This window comes from Hyperolius riggenbachi, chromosome 9 (assembly GCF_040937935.1).
Source record: "Hyperolius riggenbachi isolate aHypRig1 chromosome 9, aHypRig1.pri, whole genome shotgun sequence".
Lineage (NCBI taxonomy): Eukaryota > Metazoa > Chordata > Amphibia > Anura > Hyperoliidae > Hyperolius > Hyperolius riggenbachi.
In genome coordinates, this window is record NC_090654.1 from 4152440 (window position 1) to 4170247 (window position 17808).

The following is a 17808-nucleotide window of genomic DNA, read 5'->3' on the forward strand; positions in this document are numbered from 1 at the left end:
ATGTGTTTAGCTGTGCAAGATTAGCCAGGGTTTCTGCCTGCAGCCAATATTTTATAGCCCTCTTGTGTACAGTCGCCATGGTTGCAAAGGGTGAAATTATTATTCTATTAGTTAGCATTTATATAGCGCCGACCTATTACGCAGCGCTGTACAGAGTATATTGTCTTGTCACTAACTGTCCCTCTGAGGGGCTCACAATGTAATCCCACCATAGTCCTAAGTCTATGTATGTATTGTGTAGTGCATGTATCATAGTCTAGGGCCAATTTAGAGGGAAGCCAATTAACTTATCTGTATGTTTTTGGACTGTGGGAGGAAACTGAAGTGCCCAGAGGAAACCCATGCAGACACGGGGAGAACATATAAACTCCTTGCACATGTTGACTTGGCTGGGATTCGAACTGGGGACCCAGTGCTGCAAGGCGAGAGCACTATCCATTATGCCACCATGTACCATGTACATTTTTAACAAATGTAGAATTTAAATTTTTAATGCTCATGTAAATTGTAAGTGTTGTTGTGCTGTTCCCCAAGCTGACATGTGACATGATGAGATAGACGTGTATGAACAGTGCCAAGCACTAATAACTAGGCTGTGTTCCCCCCCCCCCCTTTTTTTTTTCTTTTTTTTTTTTTTTCTTCCCCCTCTGCCTGAAAGAACATCAGGTATGCAACTGACAGTTTCTGTCTGGGCCGGACTGGGTCAGCCTATAGCATAACCCTCACTGATAAGTAATTACAGCCATAAAACACTTTCCTGTCAGTAAATGGATTCTGGGGGCAGGAAAGAGATAAAGGTGAACAATTCATAGATTTGAGCTCTGACATACTGTAACGAAGGGGTCATTGAGCAAAGACAATGAAACATTAAAAACTTAATCTAAAAAAGTCATTTTTAGAACACTGAGGATAGATGCAATGGTTTCTCTCATCAGTTTTTATTTCTACCTCGGATGTCCTTTAAGAACATGGTAGCACTGTACCCGTGTATTGCCCCAGTGAGGAGATGTAAGGTAGCACTGTACCCGTGTATTGCCCCAGTGAGGAGATGTAAGGTAGCACTGTACCCGTGTATTGCCCCAGTGAGGAGATGTAAGGTAGCACTGTACCCGTGTATTGCCCCAGTGAGGAGATGTAAGGTAGCACTGTACCCGTGTATTGCCCCGGTGAGGAGATGTAAGGTAGCACTGTACCCGTGTATTGCCCCGGTGAGGAGATGTAAGGTAGCACTGTACCCGTGTATTGCCCCGGTGAGGAGATGTAAGGTAGCACTGTACCCGTGTATTGCCCCGGTGAGGAGATGTAAGGTAGCACTGTACCCGTGTATTGCCCCGGTGAGGAGATGTAAGGTAGCACTGTACCCGTGTATTGCCCCGGTGAGGAGATGTAAGGTAGCACTGTACCCGTGTATTGCCCCGGTGAGGAGATGTAAGGTAGCACTGTACCCGTGTATTGCCCCGGTGAGGAGATGTAAGGTAGCACTGTACCCGTGTATTGCCCCGGTGAGGAGATGTAAGGTAGCACTGTACCCGTGTATTGCCCCGGTGAGGAGATGTAAGGTAGCACTGTACCCGTGTATTGCCCCGGTGAGGAGATGTAAGGTAGCACTGTACCCGTGTATTGCCCCGGTGAGGCGATGTAAGGTAGCACTGTACCCGTGTATTGCCCCGGTGAGGCGATGTAAGGTAGCACTGTACCCGTGTATTGCCCCGGTGAGGCGATGTAAGGTAGCACTGTACCCGTGTATTGCCCCGGTGAGGCGATGTAAGGTAGCACTGTACCCGTGTATTGCCCCGGTGAGGCGATGTAAGGTAGCACTGTACCCGTGTATTGCCCCGGTGAGGCGATGTAAGGTAGCACTGTACCCGTGTATTGCCCCGGTGAGGCGATGTAAGGTAGCACTGTACCCGTGTATTGCCCCGGTGAGGAGATGTAAGGTAGCAGCAATGTTGTTGTTTTCCTAGTTCTGTGTATAAACTACTCTGCTCAAAGCGAAAGGGATATGGAGGTTGGCGATTCGATTATTTCCGAGCGCATTTCGATGATTTTTATGTCAAATGCCATGTAAAGTATGGCAAATCGCCCTAACTATCCCTCGAAACGCGAATCGGACATGTCGGAAATAAACGAATCGATCGGGAATCGAGTGCGGGAACGCACCGTGTGTACCCAGCATGCTACTTACCAGGGCTGTGGATTTTGTACAAAAATCATCCGATTCCTCAACTCCGACTCCACAGCCCTGCTGCTGATCCTCCGCCTCTAATAATACTTCTAGCCACAGCCCCTAAACAAGCGTGCGGATCAGGTGTTCTGACTGACTTATTAGCTGCATGCTTGTTTCTAGTGTGGTTCAGACACTACTGCAGCCAAAGAGATCAGCAGGACTGCCAGGCAACTGGTACTGTTTAACAGGAAATAAATGTCAGCCTCACTTTAGGTTCCCTTTAACTAAACCAGAGCAACAATGTGACGTCCTCTGCTGCCAATGGCACAGGCCGCAGTGGTTGTGCAGCGGTCTCCGGTCGGTCATGAGCTGTAATATAAATACTTAGTTCTGTGCAGTGGTTAGAGAGCAGCTGTAGTGTGAAGGCTCCTGTACATAGCCTGTTATTCCCGCTCTCTGAATAAATGCTTTATAAATACCAGTGATTCCATCAGTACTTTTCTGTGACAATTGGGGTGTATTCATGAAACTGTGGAATGCAGAACATCTTGAGTAAAGTGTTACAACATGACGACACGCCATACATTCTGCTCTACTCCTTGTGCTGTAGAATACTTTGTGCAGATTACTCTGCTTACTGTTGTTTAGGAATACACCCCAGTGTCTGGCAAGCATTTCTTGGAAACATTTGGCCAGTGTTTTATTTTTTTGGGGGGGGGGGGGGGGGGTGAAGAAAAACAGGAACTTGTATAACGAAATGATACATTAAATGAAATCACAACCAGCTTCATAGGTATACATTCCACTGTCTGTCTTGGAAAGATATCTAATATACATAGCTATATAAAACCGTATACAGAATAGTACCACAAAATATCCCAATATTTGGTTACTAACATTACTCGGATATGCAGCCTATAGTAATGGAGAAAAGAACTATAAGCAGTCACTATCTTGCCATCGCGGCTGGCTGGGCACAGACCCACTCCAGTAGGATGAACATTGGCTGCTAACAGGGTCTCCAAGACTTATCAGCGCAGACATTAGTATTTTGAAGGTTATTTATTACAGCTGCCTCCTCCAGGAAAACAAAAAAATGGAACAATCCTTCTCCTTCACCATCTGAAAATATGCCCATGTACACGGAGAGGCCCCAAAACACCCTCTAATAATGAGTTGGTCTACCTTTAGCTGTGATCACAGCTGATATACTTCTTGACATGGACTCTACAAGATGCTGATACCGTTGCTGAGGAATGTTGCCCATACTGACATAATGGCTGAACTATATTGGGTCAGATTGGATGGGGGCGTTTCAAAGCTTTGAATTAATCGATCTTCTTCGTCCCACAAATGCTCAATAGGATTGAGGTCAGGGGACTGAGCTGGCCATGGAAGCACGACAAACTCTGTTCCTCAAACCAATTTAAGACTGAGCATGGTGACAAGGGTCCACAACGGGTGTCTTTTGCTATTTTTCTGTGATACCAAAGGCACTCTTGATGGTCTCCTGCTGCTAAAGCCCATCCTTTGCAGAGTGTGTTGGGATCTGCTTTGTGATGCACCTGCATTGACTGTAATTTGGCGTGTTGTTGCCCTTCTGTTGCTGCAGACTGTAGGCTTGATTCACTAAACTGTGATAACTCAAATATCACACCTTATCAAAGAGATAACGCCTTATCAGAGTAGCATAGGGAGCGCTAGGAACCCGCAGAGACTCAGGGCAGGACGACGAGTGCCTTTGCCAATTAGCAGGCATAAGTTTGTAGTGCTCGCTATGCTACTCTGATAAGGTGTGATATCGTTGATAAGGTGTGATGTGAGTTATCGTTTCAGAGATGCACCAGCTCTTCTGTACCGACCTTCATCCCTTGTTCAAACTCGCTTAAAGTTTTTCATCTTATCTACCAATTATATAGTTCAATTCGATTCAATCACAGTGATCATTCTGGAAAAACTCTCAATGAAATGATTGATCCAACGTTCATTGTCAGTCGCCACCGCTAAAGCTGCCTGATTCTACCCCTCCACTTCCTTCCTGTAAGAGAGTGGCAGTGATGACAGGTGCCCTTAGATCTAGCGGTGTATGGACAGATCTCTCTCTGATCAGCATGAAATCTCTCGGTAATCTGCCTGGTGTCACTGCCTCCGTGACATGGATACTGATGTGCTGTGTGATACCCCTGCGTGGAATCTGTCCTCCAGGAGTGTATATAGCTGGGTTGGCACCTTCCTGGATACTGCAGGAGACCTGGGAGGCCAGCTTCTACATCTCACATCTCTATAGCCTGGAGAGTAACCAAGCAGCTCAGGGTGACCCAAACTACTAGGAATATATAGGGGGATAAAAGGAACCAAAAAGCCCTCCTACTAAAAAAGCAAAGCTTTGGTGTAATTGCCTTCTCAAAACAGAAGGAAATTTGCAATAATTCAGTTATAAGTGAACATTTGTGGTTACCCACAATGCCCTACTAAATATGCAAATTATCCCTTTTCGCTCTTGTGAAGCCAAGCAAGCATCCAGAACCGCTGGTATATAGCAAGCCTATAGCTTTAAGTTTTACACAGCCATATCAAACCCACATGTAGACAGCCTGTTTCAGACTTTTGGTCCTCTACAGCCTGGCACACACTTTATGATAGGACTATCACTGACCAGGTTTACCGCCTCCATGTCAGTGGCGTGATTGGCCAATATACATTGCGAGTGTGTAGCAGGCTTTACAGCTGGCTGGCCTGAAGCGAACACCCCCAGTGTGGCATTTTTCTTGTGAGCTGCTTTGTAGCGAGGGCTCTATAAATAGGAGGCTTCAGTCTTGTTGACAATGAAGATGCTCCTCTTATATGGCTGGTGCTCTGAGGAGAAAGGCTGAGGCAGCACATAGCAGACAAGCCAGGCTATGCTGGGGGATGGACGGCTCATCTGTCTTCATAAATAACTAGTGTTTTTGTGTACGTTTTTATGTACAGACAATACCGCAGCCATTCCCTCATATTCAGCATGACGGTATTACACCTGCAGATGTGCCGGGATAGGCTGGCTGCCTGGCGAGCTGTGCGCCGGGATCGGCACGGCTGCCTGGCGAGCTGTGCGCCGGGATCGGCACGGCTGCCTGGCGAGCTGTGCGCCGGGATCGGCACGGCTGCCTGGCGAGCTGTGCGCCGGGATCGGCACGGCTGCCTGGCGAGCTGTGCGCCGGGATCGGCACGGCTGCCTGGCGAGCTGTGCGCCGGGATCGGCACGGCTGCCTGGCGAGCTGTGCGCCGGGATCGGCACGGCTGCCTGGCGAGCTGTGCGCCCGGGATCGGCACGGCTGCCTGGCGAGCTGTGCGCCCGGGATCGGCACGGCTGCCTGGCGAGCTGTGCGCCCGGGATCGGCACGGCTGCCTGGCGAGCTGTGCGCCCGGGATCGGCACGGCTGCCTGGCGAGCTGTGCGCCCGGGATCGGCACGGCTGCCTGGCGAGCTGTGCGCCCGGGATCGGCACGGCTGCCTGGCGAGCTGTGCGCCCGGGATCGGCACGGCTGCCTGGCGAGCTGTGCGCCCGGGATCGGCACGGCTGCCTGGCGAGCTGTGCGCCCGGGATCGGCACGGCTGCCTGGCGAGCTGTGCGCCCGGGATCGGCACGGCTGCCTGGCGAGCTGTGCGCCCGGGATCGGCACGGCTGCCTGGCGAGCTGTGCGCCCGGGATCGGCACGGCTGCCTGGCGAGCTGTGCGCCCGGGATCGGCACGGCTGCCTGGCGAGCTGTGCGCCCGGGATCGGCACGGCTGCCTGGCGAGCTGTGCGCCCGGGATCGGCACGGCTGCCTGGCGAGCTGTGCGCCCGGGATCGGCACGGCTGCCTGGCGAGCTGTGCGCCCGGGATCGGCACGGCTGCCTGGCGAGCTGTGCGCCCGGGATCGGCACGGCTGCCTGGCGAGCTGTGCGCCCGGGATCGGCACGGCTGCCTGGCGAGCTGTGCGCCCGGGATCGGCACGGCTGCCTGGCGAGCTGTGCGCCCGGGATCGGCACGGCTGCCTGGCGAGCTGTGCGCCCGGGATCGGCACGGCTGCCTGGCGAGCTGTGCGCCCGGGATCGGCACGGCTGCCTGGCGAGCTGTGCGCCCGGGATCGGCACGGCTGCCTGGCGAGCTGTGCGCCCGGGATCGGCACGGCTGCCTGGCGAGCTGTGCGCCCGGGATCGGCACGGCTGCCTGGCGAGCTGTGCGCCCGGGATCGGCACGGCTGCCTGGCGAGCTGTGCGCCCGGGATCGGCACGGCTGCCTGGCGAGCTGTGCGCCCGGGATCGGCACGGCTGCCTGGCGAGCTGTGCGCCCGGGATCGGCACGGCTGCCTGGCGAGCTGTGCGCCCGGGATCGGCACGGCTGCCTGGCGAGCTGTGCGCCCGGGATCGGCACGGCTGCCTGGCGAGCTGTGCGCCCGGGATCGGCACGGCTGCCTGGCGAGCTGTGCGCCGGGATCTGCCGGCTGCCTGGCGAGCTGTGCGCCCGGGATCGGCACGGCTGCCTGGCGAGCTGTGCGCCCGGGATCGGCACGGCTGCCTGGCGAGCTGTGCGCCCGGGATCGGCACGGCTGCCTGGCGAGCTGTGCGCCCGGGATCGGCACGGCTGCCTGGCGAGCTGTGCGCCCGGGATCGGCACGGCTGCCTGGCGAGCTGTGCCCGGGATCGGCACGGCTGCCTGGCGAGTTGTGCGCCCGGGATCGGCACGGCTGCCTGGCGAGTTGTGCGCCCGGGATCGGCACGGCTGCCTGGCGAGCTGTGCGCCGGGATCGGCACGGCTGCCTGGCGAGCTGGGGGTTCATGCACCACATATCGCTGATTTATGGACTGCATGTTCCTGTAAGCTGTGAGTGTCACTAGTTGTGTCCTGAATGGTCAGTGTTGGAGTTTCTGGTGTGGAAGGGTTAATCTTTTGCCCGCTGCTCTCCTTGTCCTACCTGCGGACCCGGGGCAGTATGCATACGAGATGAATTGGCGCCGGGAGACTTGGGTGCAGGATACAGCTGGTATATGGCTGATCCTGCTGCTGCACAAGTCCCGGCGACATTAAATACTATTCCCCCTCCAGGCCGCCATGGATGGGGGGGAATGATATAATTCGGCTTGCAGCTATTGCTGAAGGCCGAATGATTGTGTTTTTATAAGTAACTTCAACTCCATCTTCTGACGGCACCGAAGTTACTCCCTGTGCGCCCAAATCTCCTGCGCTGGATTCACTGTGTACGGGGCAGTGTGTCTGCAGCCTGTATACACATAACCTGCTCAGGATGGTTGTTACCACCCAGATCCTGCAACTAGCATGTTTCATCACACTCCAACCCCTCCCCCGGTGTCAGAAACAACCAGCTGGGTCACACCTTTCAGGGTTTTCAGTGACTAAAATGTTACGTTAAGTCCTGCGGTGTTTGTTGTTCCCCCCAGAAGAGCGGATGACTCATGTAACCTACATGTTGAAGCTCATGCGCCCCGGGCTCCACTTGTCCATGGGAGCGGACACTACATTGTGCACTCGTGCCGGCAGTATGTGGTCCAGCTGAAGTGGCGGTCTCGCCTTACAAGGACACTAACCAGCTGCTTGACTGTGATTGTATCTGGTTGAGCAGGTTTAGCTGTCACCAGTTTTCTGGGAAGTCCTGTCCATGGTGTACAGTGTGTGACATTACATCATCCTGTGACAGCGATATAGTATTATGTCTTGCTGGCCGGGTCAGTGTCTCCTCTGTGTAGGGTTCCCCTGGCCTGCTGTCTGCATACACAGTGTCAGGCAGGGGTGCGATGTGTATATTGTAGTGTGTGCCTGGCTGGTCAGTGTCTCCTCTGTGTACGGTTCCCCTGGCCTGCTGTCTGCATGCAGTGTCAGGCAGGGTGTGTTGTGTATATTGTAGTGTTGCTGGCCGGGGTCAGTGTCTCCTCTGTGTAGGGTACCCCTGGCCTGCTGTCTGCATGCACAGTGTCAGGCAGGGTGTGATGTGTATATTGTAGTGTTGCTGGCTGGTCAGTGTCTCCTCTGTGTAGGGTCCCCCTGGCCTGCTGTCTGCATGCACAGTGTCAGGCAGGGTGTGATGTGTATATTGTAGTGTTGCTGGCTGGTCAGTGTCTCCTCTGTGTAGGGTTCCCCTGGCCTGCTGTGTGCATGCACAGTGTCAGGCAGGGTGTGATGTGCTGGCTGGTCAGTGTCTCCTCTGTGTAGCGTTCCCCTGGCCTGCTGTCTGCATACAGTGTCAGGCAGGGTGTGATGTGTATATTGTAGTGTGTGCCTGGCTGGTCAGTGTCTCCTCTGTGTAGGGTTCCCCTGGCCTGCTGTGTGCATGCACAGTGTCAGGCAGGGTGTGATGTGTATATTGTAGTGTGTGCCTGGCTGGTCAGTGTCTCCTCTGTGTACGGTTCCCCTGGCCTGCTGTCTGCATACAGTGTCAGGCAGGGTGTGTTGTGTATATTGTAGTGTTGCTGGCTGGTCAGTGTCTCCTCTGTGTAGGGTCCCCCTGGCCTGCTGTCTGCATGCACAGTGTCAGACAGGGTGTGATGTGTATATTGTAGTGTTGCTGGCTGGTCAGTGTCTCCTCTGTGTAGGGTTCCCCTGGCCTGCTGTCTGCATACAGTGTCAGGCAGGGTGTGTTGTGTATATTGTAGTGTTGCTGGCTGGTCAGTGTCTCCTGTGTGTAGGGTTCCCCTGGCCTGCTGTCTGCATACACAGTGTCAGGCAGTGGTGTGATGTGTATATTGTAGTGTGTGCCTGGCTGGTCAGTGTCTCCTCTGTGTAGGGTTCCCCTGGCCTGCTGTGTGCATACAGTGTCAGGCAGGGTGTGATGTGCTGGCTGGTCAGTGTCTCCTCTGTGTAGGGTTCCCCTGGCCTGCTGTGTGCATACAGTGTCAGGCAGGGTGTGATGTGCTGGCTGGTCAGTGTCTCCTCTGTGTAGCGTTCCCCTGGCCTGCTGTCTGCATACAGTGTCAGGCAGGGTGTGATGTGTATATTGTAGTGTGTGCCTGGCTGGTCAGTGTCTCCTCTGTGTAGGGTTCCCCTGGCCTGCTGTGTGCATGCACAGTGTCAGGCAGTGGTGTGATGTGTATATTGTAGTGTGTGCCTGGCTGGTCAGTGTCTCCTCTGTGTAGCGTTCCCCTGGCCTGCTGTGTGCATACAGTGTCAGGCAGGGTGTGATGTGCTGGCTGGTCAGTGTCTCCTCTGTGTAGCGTTCCCCTGGCCTGCTGTCTGCATACAGTGTCAGGCAGGGTGTGTTGTGTATATTGTAGTGTTGCTGGCTGGTCAGTGTCTCCTCTGTGTAGGGTTCCCCTGGCCTGCTGTCTGCATGCAGTGTCAGGCAGGGTGTGATGTGTATATTGTAGTGTTGCTGGCTGGTCAGTGTCTCCTCTGTGTAGGGTTCCCCTGGCCTGCTGTCTGCATGCAGTGTCAGGCAGGGTGTGATGTGTATATTGTAGTGTTGCTGGCTGGTCAGTGTCTCCTCTGTGTAGGGTTCCCCTGGCCTGCTGTCTGCTTACATGTCAGGTAGGGGTGTATTGTAGCGTTGCTGGTCAGTGTCTCCTCTGTGTAGGGTTCCCCTGGCCTGCTGTCTGCATACAGTGTCAGGCAGGGTGTGATGTGTATATTGTAGCGTTGCTGGCTGGTCAGTGTCTCCTGTGTGTAGGGTTCCCCTGGCCTGCTGTCTGCATACAGTGTCAGGGGTGTGTTCTGGCAGGTTGTGTATATTGTAGTGGGTTGCTGGCCTGAAGCTAAATGTCATGATTTTGTTTTGACGTTGGGGGTCAGTGGGGTTGCGATTTTCACACTTTTGTTTCCTCTACTCATAAGCCCCCTCCATTCATTGAATGAAATGGCTACAGGTGTAATCGTTACCAGGAACCCTCGTTAGGTCTGGTCGCCCATCCTAGGGACGGGATAATTACACCAGTTACAAGACAAACACCTTTTATAGAACAAAGACTGTTTTGTGCTCCAGCAAATGGGAATTGTGGTTGTTTTGGAGGAGGAAGCGGTCATAGATGGTGTCTTATGGGGTTTAGTATAATCTTCTGAACTGCTTCATCTAGTGTGTAGGGAATCGCTAGCGATCCAAACACTGCTTGGCTGATGTATTCCTGTGGGATCGGGTCCTGCAGCATTTTGAAGAGATTAGGCCTCAATGTAAAGTATAGGAAAAGTGGAAAATTGCTCTAAAAAGCAATGGGGGGGGGGGGGGGGGGGCGTTAAGCTGATCACTTCCTGCTCATGGTGTACTTCTGCTTATCGCAAACGCTCCAGAAATCTCTAAACTTGTTTCAAAAATGGCTAGCAAAATGCAGGGAATCGCTTAGGAAAATTGTTTCAAGAAATGCTATACTTTCCGATTACGCTTATTGATTTTTGGTGTGCATCGGGCCTTTGCTGGTTTTTGATTCTGACAGTTTTTCTGAATTTTGCCTCAAGTCCAAAATGCGAGTGGCTGGGTTGGATTTTTACTGGATAGTCTCTATTGTATACCCTTAGAGCACACCTGAATGGAGTGGGTTACGGAGGCTGACATATTTATTTTCCTTTGGCTGTCCTGTCCTGGGTGATGGGGGATCAGTCATGCTTTGCTCTGCAGGTGACTCTGGGAAGGCCAGACTGCACTGGGGTAATTGCAGGAGCTTTGATGTGCCCATGATACAGGGAGAGGCTTGGGGCAGCCATGCTTTGCTCTGCAGGGAGCTCTGGGAAGGCCAGACTGCACTGGGGTCATTGCAGGGGCTGTGGTGTGTCCAGGATACAGGGGGAGGGGCTTGGGGCAGCCATGCTTTGCTCTGGGGAGGCCCGATTGCACTGGGGTAATTGCAGGAGCTGTGATGTGCCCATGATACAGGGAGAGGCTTGGGGCAGCCATGCTTTGCTCTGCAGGGAGCTCTGGGAAGGCCAGACTGCACTGGGGTAATTGCAGGAGCTGTGATGTGCCCATGATACAGGGAGAGGCTTGGGGCAGCCATGCTTTGCTCTGCAGGGAGCTCTGGGAAGGCCAGACTGCACTGGGGTAATTGCAGGAGCTGTGATGTGCCCATGATACAGGGAGAGGCTTGGGGCAGCCATGCTTTGCTCTGCAGGGAGCTCTGGGAAGGCCAGACTGCACTGGGGTAATTGCAGGAGCTGTGATGTGCCCATGATACAGGGAGAGGCTTGGGGCAGCCATGCTTTGCTCTGCAGGGAGCTCTGGGAAGGCCAGACTGCACTGGGGTAATTGCAGAAGCTGTGATGTGCCCAGGATACAGGGGGAGGCTTGGGGCAGCCATGCTTTGCTCTGCAGGGAGCTCTGGGAAGGCCAGACTGCACTGGGGTAATTGCAGGAGCTGTGATGTGCCCAGGATACAGGGGGAGGCTTGGGGCAGCCATGCTTTGCTCTGCAGGGAGCTCTGGGAAGGCCAGACTGCACTGGGGTAATTGCAGGGGCTGTGGTGTGTCCAGGATACAGGGAGAGGCTTGGGGCAGCCATGCTTTGCTCTGCAGGGAGCTCTGGGAAGGCCAGACTGCACTGGGGTAATTGCAGGAGCTGTGATGTGTCCAGGATACAGAGAGAGGCTGGGGGCAGCCATGCTTTGCTCTGCAGGTGGCTCTGGGAAGGCCAGACTGCACTGGGGTAATTGCAGGAGGTGTGGTGTGTCCAGGATACAGGGAGAGGCTTGGGTCAGCCATGCTTTGCTCTGCAGGTAGCTCTGGGAAGCCCAGACTGCACTGGGGTCATTGCAGGAGGTGTGGTGTGTCCAGGATACAGGGAGAGGCTGGGGGCAGCCATGCTTTGCTCTGCAGGTGGCTCTGGGAAGGCCAGACTGCACTGGGGTAATTGCAGGAGGTGTGATGTGCCCAGGATACAGGGAGAGGCTTGGGGCAGCCATGCTTTGCTCTGCAGGGAGCTCTGGGAAGGCCAGACTGCACTGGGGTCATTGCAGGAGCTGTGATGTGCCCAGGATACAGGGAGAGGCTGGGGGCAGCCATGCTTTGCTCTGCAGGGAGCTCTGGGAAGGCCAGACTGCACTGGGGTAATTGCAGGAGGTGTGATGTGTCCAGGATACAGGGAGGGGCCGGGGTCAGTCAGACAAGCCTGTTCTACAGGTTACATCATAAAGTACTTGTATCACAGACTAAATATTTCCCCTACGGACAGTATTAGCCTGGGCACCTAAAACGTCAGTTGTGTAAGAAGCAGTGGACTGGTGATACTGCCAGGTGAGGAGTATGATTCCCAAATGCTTTATGTGACAATTATGTGCTGTAGACTGGATGTCCCTCCTTGTCTGTATGGTGACTGGCCTGCCTTCCTCTGGCTGAGGGCTGCTTCACACTTGAGAGCTTTTCATCTCTTTGCTAATCGCCGGTGATCAGCCAAGTACTGCTGCTAATGTATCCCTATGGGATCCTTCTCACTGCAGCATTTGTGATTTGCATAAATCCCTAACGTGCTGCTTGCAGCGTTTTGGGGGCGATTGTGCTGTGAATCTCGTTCTTTTGAATGGGAATCAAAATGTGGCAAAATCGTGGTTTCGGTTCAGAATGTGAACTGAGGCTGTGTTCCCACTGGAGCTGGACCTGCTATGGCCAGCATTAGACAGCGTAATGTCTACTCTGATCGTCTGATGGTCCGGTGTGTGCTGGGCCAGATGTCACCATAGGCTGGATGGAAAACCCGTACGCTCTCCAGGAAAAAAAAAATGCTGGGTTTGTCCTTTTGTACTACAACTGTAGGTCTTTATCTTGTACCACTGAGATTTTCTCTATGAAAAATCCATTTTATTTAAAATGTATTAGGTGGCAGGTGTTTAGATTTGCACTGTTTTTTATACAGTGTTTATCATGGTGCAAGTCTCCTAAGCTAACCATACACAGGTCGGTTATGGCCCCATATGCTTAGCCAGTTGTTTCCTGTCACCTGGAAATGGGTAGATGATGAATTCTAATAGGTTTTGGCACAAATGTATCAAGCATACTAGTGTTGTACTACTAGAAGCAGTGGAAAGCTGTGTGGTCACTCTCGCCCTTTGTTTCTTACAGCCGACATTTGGGCTCTTGTTTGATATTGATGGGGTGCTTCTCCGAGGGAAATCTCCCATCCCAGCAGCAAAGAAAGCCTTCCAGAAGCTGGTGAACAGCCATGGCCAATTCCTGATGCCTGTCGTGTTTGTCACAAACGCTGGAAACTGCCTGCGCCAAACCAAAGCTGACCAGCTGACCAACATCCTCGGAGTGCCGGTAAGTAGATCCTCCTCCTGCCCTTACTCCTCTCGCCTTTTCTTATTCCTCCCTGCCCCCCTTTTTTTTTTTCTTCCACCCCCCCCCCTTTCCCCTCTCCTCCCTGCTGTTTATGATGATTACAAAGGGCACCTTGGTAATAAAAGGATAAACAGCTTAGAAGAGATCCATGTATGGGTAGGTCATGTTCCCTAGGAACCGGAGTCACTGCAGGATAGACATGTCTGTGTATGCCTAACCATGTTCCTTCTTGCGTTCCTCCAGGTCTCACAGGACCAAGTGATGATGTCACACAGTCCACTGCGTGTCTTCCGACAGTATCACGACAAAACCGTCCTGGTATCGGGACAAGGTCCAGTTCTGGATATAGCAAAATAGTATCCTTTTCATGCTGTTGCTCATAGCTCACAATGAACCTCCTCTCTCTCTCTCCCTCTCCCTCTCCCTCTCTCTCCCTCTCTGTCTTCCCCCCCCCCCCCCCCCCCCTTGTGTATTATCAATATCTATATGTGCTGCCCAGCTGAGAGGTTTCAGCAGCCATAGGAGTTTGGTGACTTCTGCGGCATGGGTAGCAGAGCAGCATGTCTGTACAGAGATCAGTCACACAGTGTACACAAGTAAGTCCATACGTTCAGGTTGCTGAGCTGAAATGGAGAAAGCAGACAGTCACAGTAGTAAGTACTGACGCTCCAAAGATGATCCTTGGGGTCGTCCTTACTGCGCCTGTGTGAAGCGCCGCTGTCATATCATGGCCATGTTGTCCGCGGTGTACTGTGCAGGCACAGAACTACTACCACCTGCGCATCAAGCCACGTACAACGTGGCCATGATTGACAGCGGCGCTTCATGCAGCCGCAGTAAGGACGACATCAAAGTTGGCCTCTGCACCATGCGAGGAGCCTGGGACGTTGGCGGAGAGTCGAGCGGTCAGCGTGGGACAGTCCGCTGCAAGGAGGAAGCCCCAAGTGAGTAACGCTTATTTATTTTATTTGTCTGACCATTCCTTGAAGGGGTCATGAAACTTGCTCTGCATTCAGGTGGTTCTCCACAAGCACCAGACAGTCAATATGTTTCAGGATGAAGGAGGCTCCTTGCCTTGTAAATATTTACAGACTGTAAATTCCAGTCCAAAGAGTGACTTTCTGCTGAGAAGTTCTGAGAGGTGTGCTGTAATGTGGACAGAACAAGGCTTATCTGCTGATAGAGATAATTACAGCTGACAAACCTCATCCATGATCTGTGTGTTCAGCACCTACAGATGTTATCATGGTCAGTCTATCCCAAGTCATCACAAAGGCCCATACACACATCGGATTTCTGCGGACGGGTCGTTTGAACGTCCCGTCGTTCGCCCCGCTAATGCGGGCGTGTGTACAGACTATCGTTCGCTTGATAAGAGTGAGTTTGAGCGATCCGCCGGGCGGATCGCTTAAACTCTTATCAAGCGAACGATAGTCTGTACACACGCCCGCATTAGCGGGCGAACGACGGGACGTTCAAACGACCCGTCCGCAGAAATCCGACGTGTGTGTGTGTGTGTGTGTGTGTGTGTGTGTGTGTGTGTGTGTGTGTGTGTGTGTGTGTATGGGCCTCGAGTGGTCTGTCCTGATAGGGCTATGCAGGGACTGCAGTCCAGGGGATTCTGAGGATGATAAAGGAAGCCTAGGCGCAAGAGTTCATAGCCCCCCCCCCCCCTCCAGGGCACACACCTGACTGCTGTCACCATGGCTGCTGAGCTCAGCCTGGCGTGCAGGTTTACTGCTATAGATAGAGGACATGTGAGGCTGATCCCAAGTGATTATCAGCATGTTCAGAGAATTACTATATGGGAAATAATTGTGAAAATGGACATGAAAACCCACCTGAAGTGAGAGGTATATGGAGGCTGCCATATTTATTTCCAGTTACACAATACTAGTTGCCTGGCAGCCCTGCTGATCTCTCTGGCTGCAGTAGTGTCTGACTCACACACCTGAAACAAGCATGCTGCTAATCCAGCCACACTTCAGTCACCTGATCTGCTGCATGCTTGTTCAGGAGCTATGGCTAAAAGTGTTGTAAGATCAGCAGGACAGCCAGGCAATCTGCATTGTTTCATGGGGAAATATATATATTTTATTTTTTCTGAAATGCACCAGTGCCCTGTCAAACACCCACCACCATGCTTCACAGTTGGGTTTGTGTTCATCTCGCCCTTGTTTCTCTGTACATAATGATCATGCTGTACAATCAGTTGTTGCTGTTTAATTTCACCACGGAATTTCCCCTCCAGAAGGTTATGTTTTTATTCTCGTTATGCTTTGTAATACTCCAGTCTGGTTTAGTGTTATGGTAGGCCTGGAGTACATGCAGCATTTCAGTTGGATGCATTTGATAAATCGCCCCCAGAATGTGCTGATCCTTGTGACAAGTGTTAATGTACTGAGTAAAATGAGGTTGTTGCATTTTATGCCAACCTGCGTGGTTTTTCCTTAACTAAGAAATCAGTTTAGGGTTTTCCAATCCTATCACGGTGGACTCTGTGTGCGAGTCGTATCCCTTCCTGGACATGGTGGATCACCGGCGAAGACCCAAGATTCTGGTGAGCCCTTTATCACTTAACTTCTACTTTGTACTGCGCCACAGAATATATTGGTGGTTTATAAATAATAATCCATTTTCAGCATGAATCAAACCCATAACTGTTTATAGTTCTCATACATTCCAGCAGTGCTGATCCCAAACACACTGATGGAGGGATTCATGATTTTTTCTGTGTTCTTAAAGGACGCCTGAAGTGAGAGGGATATGGAGGCTGCCATATGTATTTCCTGTTAAACAATACTAGTTGCCTGGCAACCTTGCCGAGCTCTTTGGCTGCTGTAATGCCTGAATCCCACACCTGAACAAGCATGCAGCTAATCCAGTCAGTCAGCATGCTTGTTCAGGGGCTATGGCTAAGAGTATGAGAGGCGGAGGATCAGCAGGACAGCCAGGCAATCTGCATTGTTTAAAAGGAAATGACTAAGGCAGCCTCCATATGTATCTCACTGCAGGTCCCCTTATACAGATTTGCCTGTTATTGATATTGCAGTGAAGCCGCCTGCAGAATATGTACACAATACAGAATATATGTGCTCTCTCCTGACCAGCTTTCCTCTAATTCCTTTCCAGCCATCTACAGCTGTGAGTCTGCCAAAGATAGATGGTAAATATTTCTATCCAACTCTTGTGAAATGCTGATTCTATTTTCTGTATAAGTGAAAAGCAATTTCCCATCCTGTCTGGTGCCCCCTCACATGTAAGGCAGCAATCACACTGGAGCCACAGCGTCCTCTCACATGTAAGGCAGCGATCACACTGGAGCCACAGCGTCCTCTCACATGTAAGGCAGCAATCACACTGGAGCCACAGCGTCCTCTCACATGTAAGGCAGCGATCACACTGGAGCCACAGCGTCCTCTCACATGTAAGGCAGCGATCACACTGGAGCCACAGCGTCCTCTCACATGTAAGGCAGCGATCACACTGGAGCCACAGCGTCCTCTCACATGTAAGGCAGCAATCACACTGGAGCCACAGCGTCCTCTCACATGTAAGGCAGCGATCACACTGGAGCCACAGCGTCCTCTCACATGTAAGGCAGCAATCACACTGGAGCCACAGCGTCCTCTCACATGTAAGGCAGCAATCACACTGGAGCCACAGCGTCCTCTCACATGTAAGGCAGCGATCACACTGGAGCCACAATGCAAAAACGTTGTGGAAATTGCCTACCGCAATTCCTATGTTATTTAGCAAACCGTAGCGATTTTAAAATCGCTTGCGATTCAGGAATTGCAAACGCTCTGGTGGAAAAGGGCCCTTAAAGAGACTCTGTATCAAAAAATGCATCCTGTTTTCTACCATCCTACAAGTTCCAAAACCTATTCTAATGTGTTCTGGCTTACTGCAGCACTTTCTACTATCACTATCACTGTAATAAATCAGCGTATCTTTCCCCTGTCTGACTTGTCGCCCTGTGTCTGGAAGGCTGCCAATTTCTTCAGTGTTGTGGTTCTGTGATGCAAGCCCTCCTCTATGCACACTCCCGTGTGTGTTATTTAGATTGTGGCAGCTTCTCTGCTCTCTTATCTTTTACAAGCTGGATAAATCCTCCTCTGAGCTGGCTGGGCTTTCACATACTGAGGAATTACATACAGGCAGAGCTGTCTGCACTCTGCAGGAAGAAACAGCCTGACACTTCAGTGGAAGATAGCTGCAGGGGGAAAGAAACACACAAATGATCTCTTGAGATTCAAAAGGAAGGCTGTATACAGCCTGCTTGTGTATGGATGTATTTTCTATGTGTGGACATACTGTACATCAACCTACTTCCTGTTTTGGTGGCCATTTTGTTTGTTTATAAACAAACATTTTAAAACTGTTTTAACCACTTTTAATGCGGCGAGGAGC

At 52.0% G+C, this 17808-nt stretch overlaps 1 protein-coding gene across 1 annotated transcript in view; it reads left to right on the top strand.

Moving 5' to 3' along the window:
- The window catches only part of LOC137531845 (haloacid dehalogenase-like hydrolase domain-containing 5), a 34170-nt gene that overhangs the window by 5029 nt on the left and 11333 nt on the right, over positions 1 to 17808 (top strand). Inside the window, exons 2-5 of the mRNA XM_068251821.1 lie at positions 13177 to 13374; positions 13639 to 13751; positions 15862 to 15955; positions 16528 to 16561. Coding sequence (XP_068107922.1) covers positions 13177 to 13374; positions 13639 to 13751; positions 15862 to 15955; positions 16528 to 16561 — 439 coding nt within the window. The remainder of the gene's footprint in view (positions 1 to 13176; positions 13375 to 13638; positions 13752 to 15861; positions 15956 to 16527; positions 16562 to 17808) is intronic.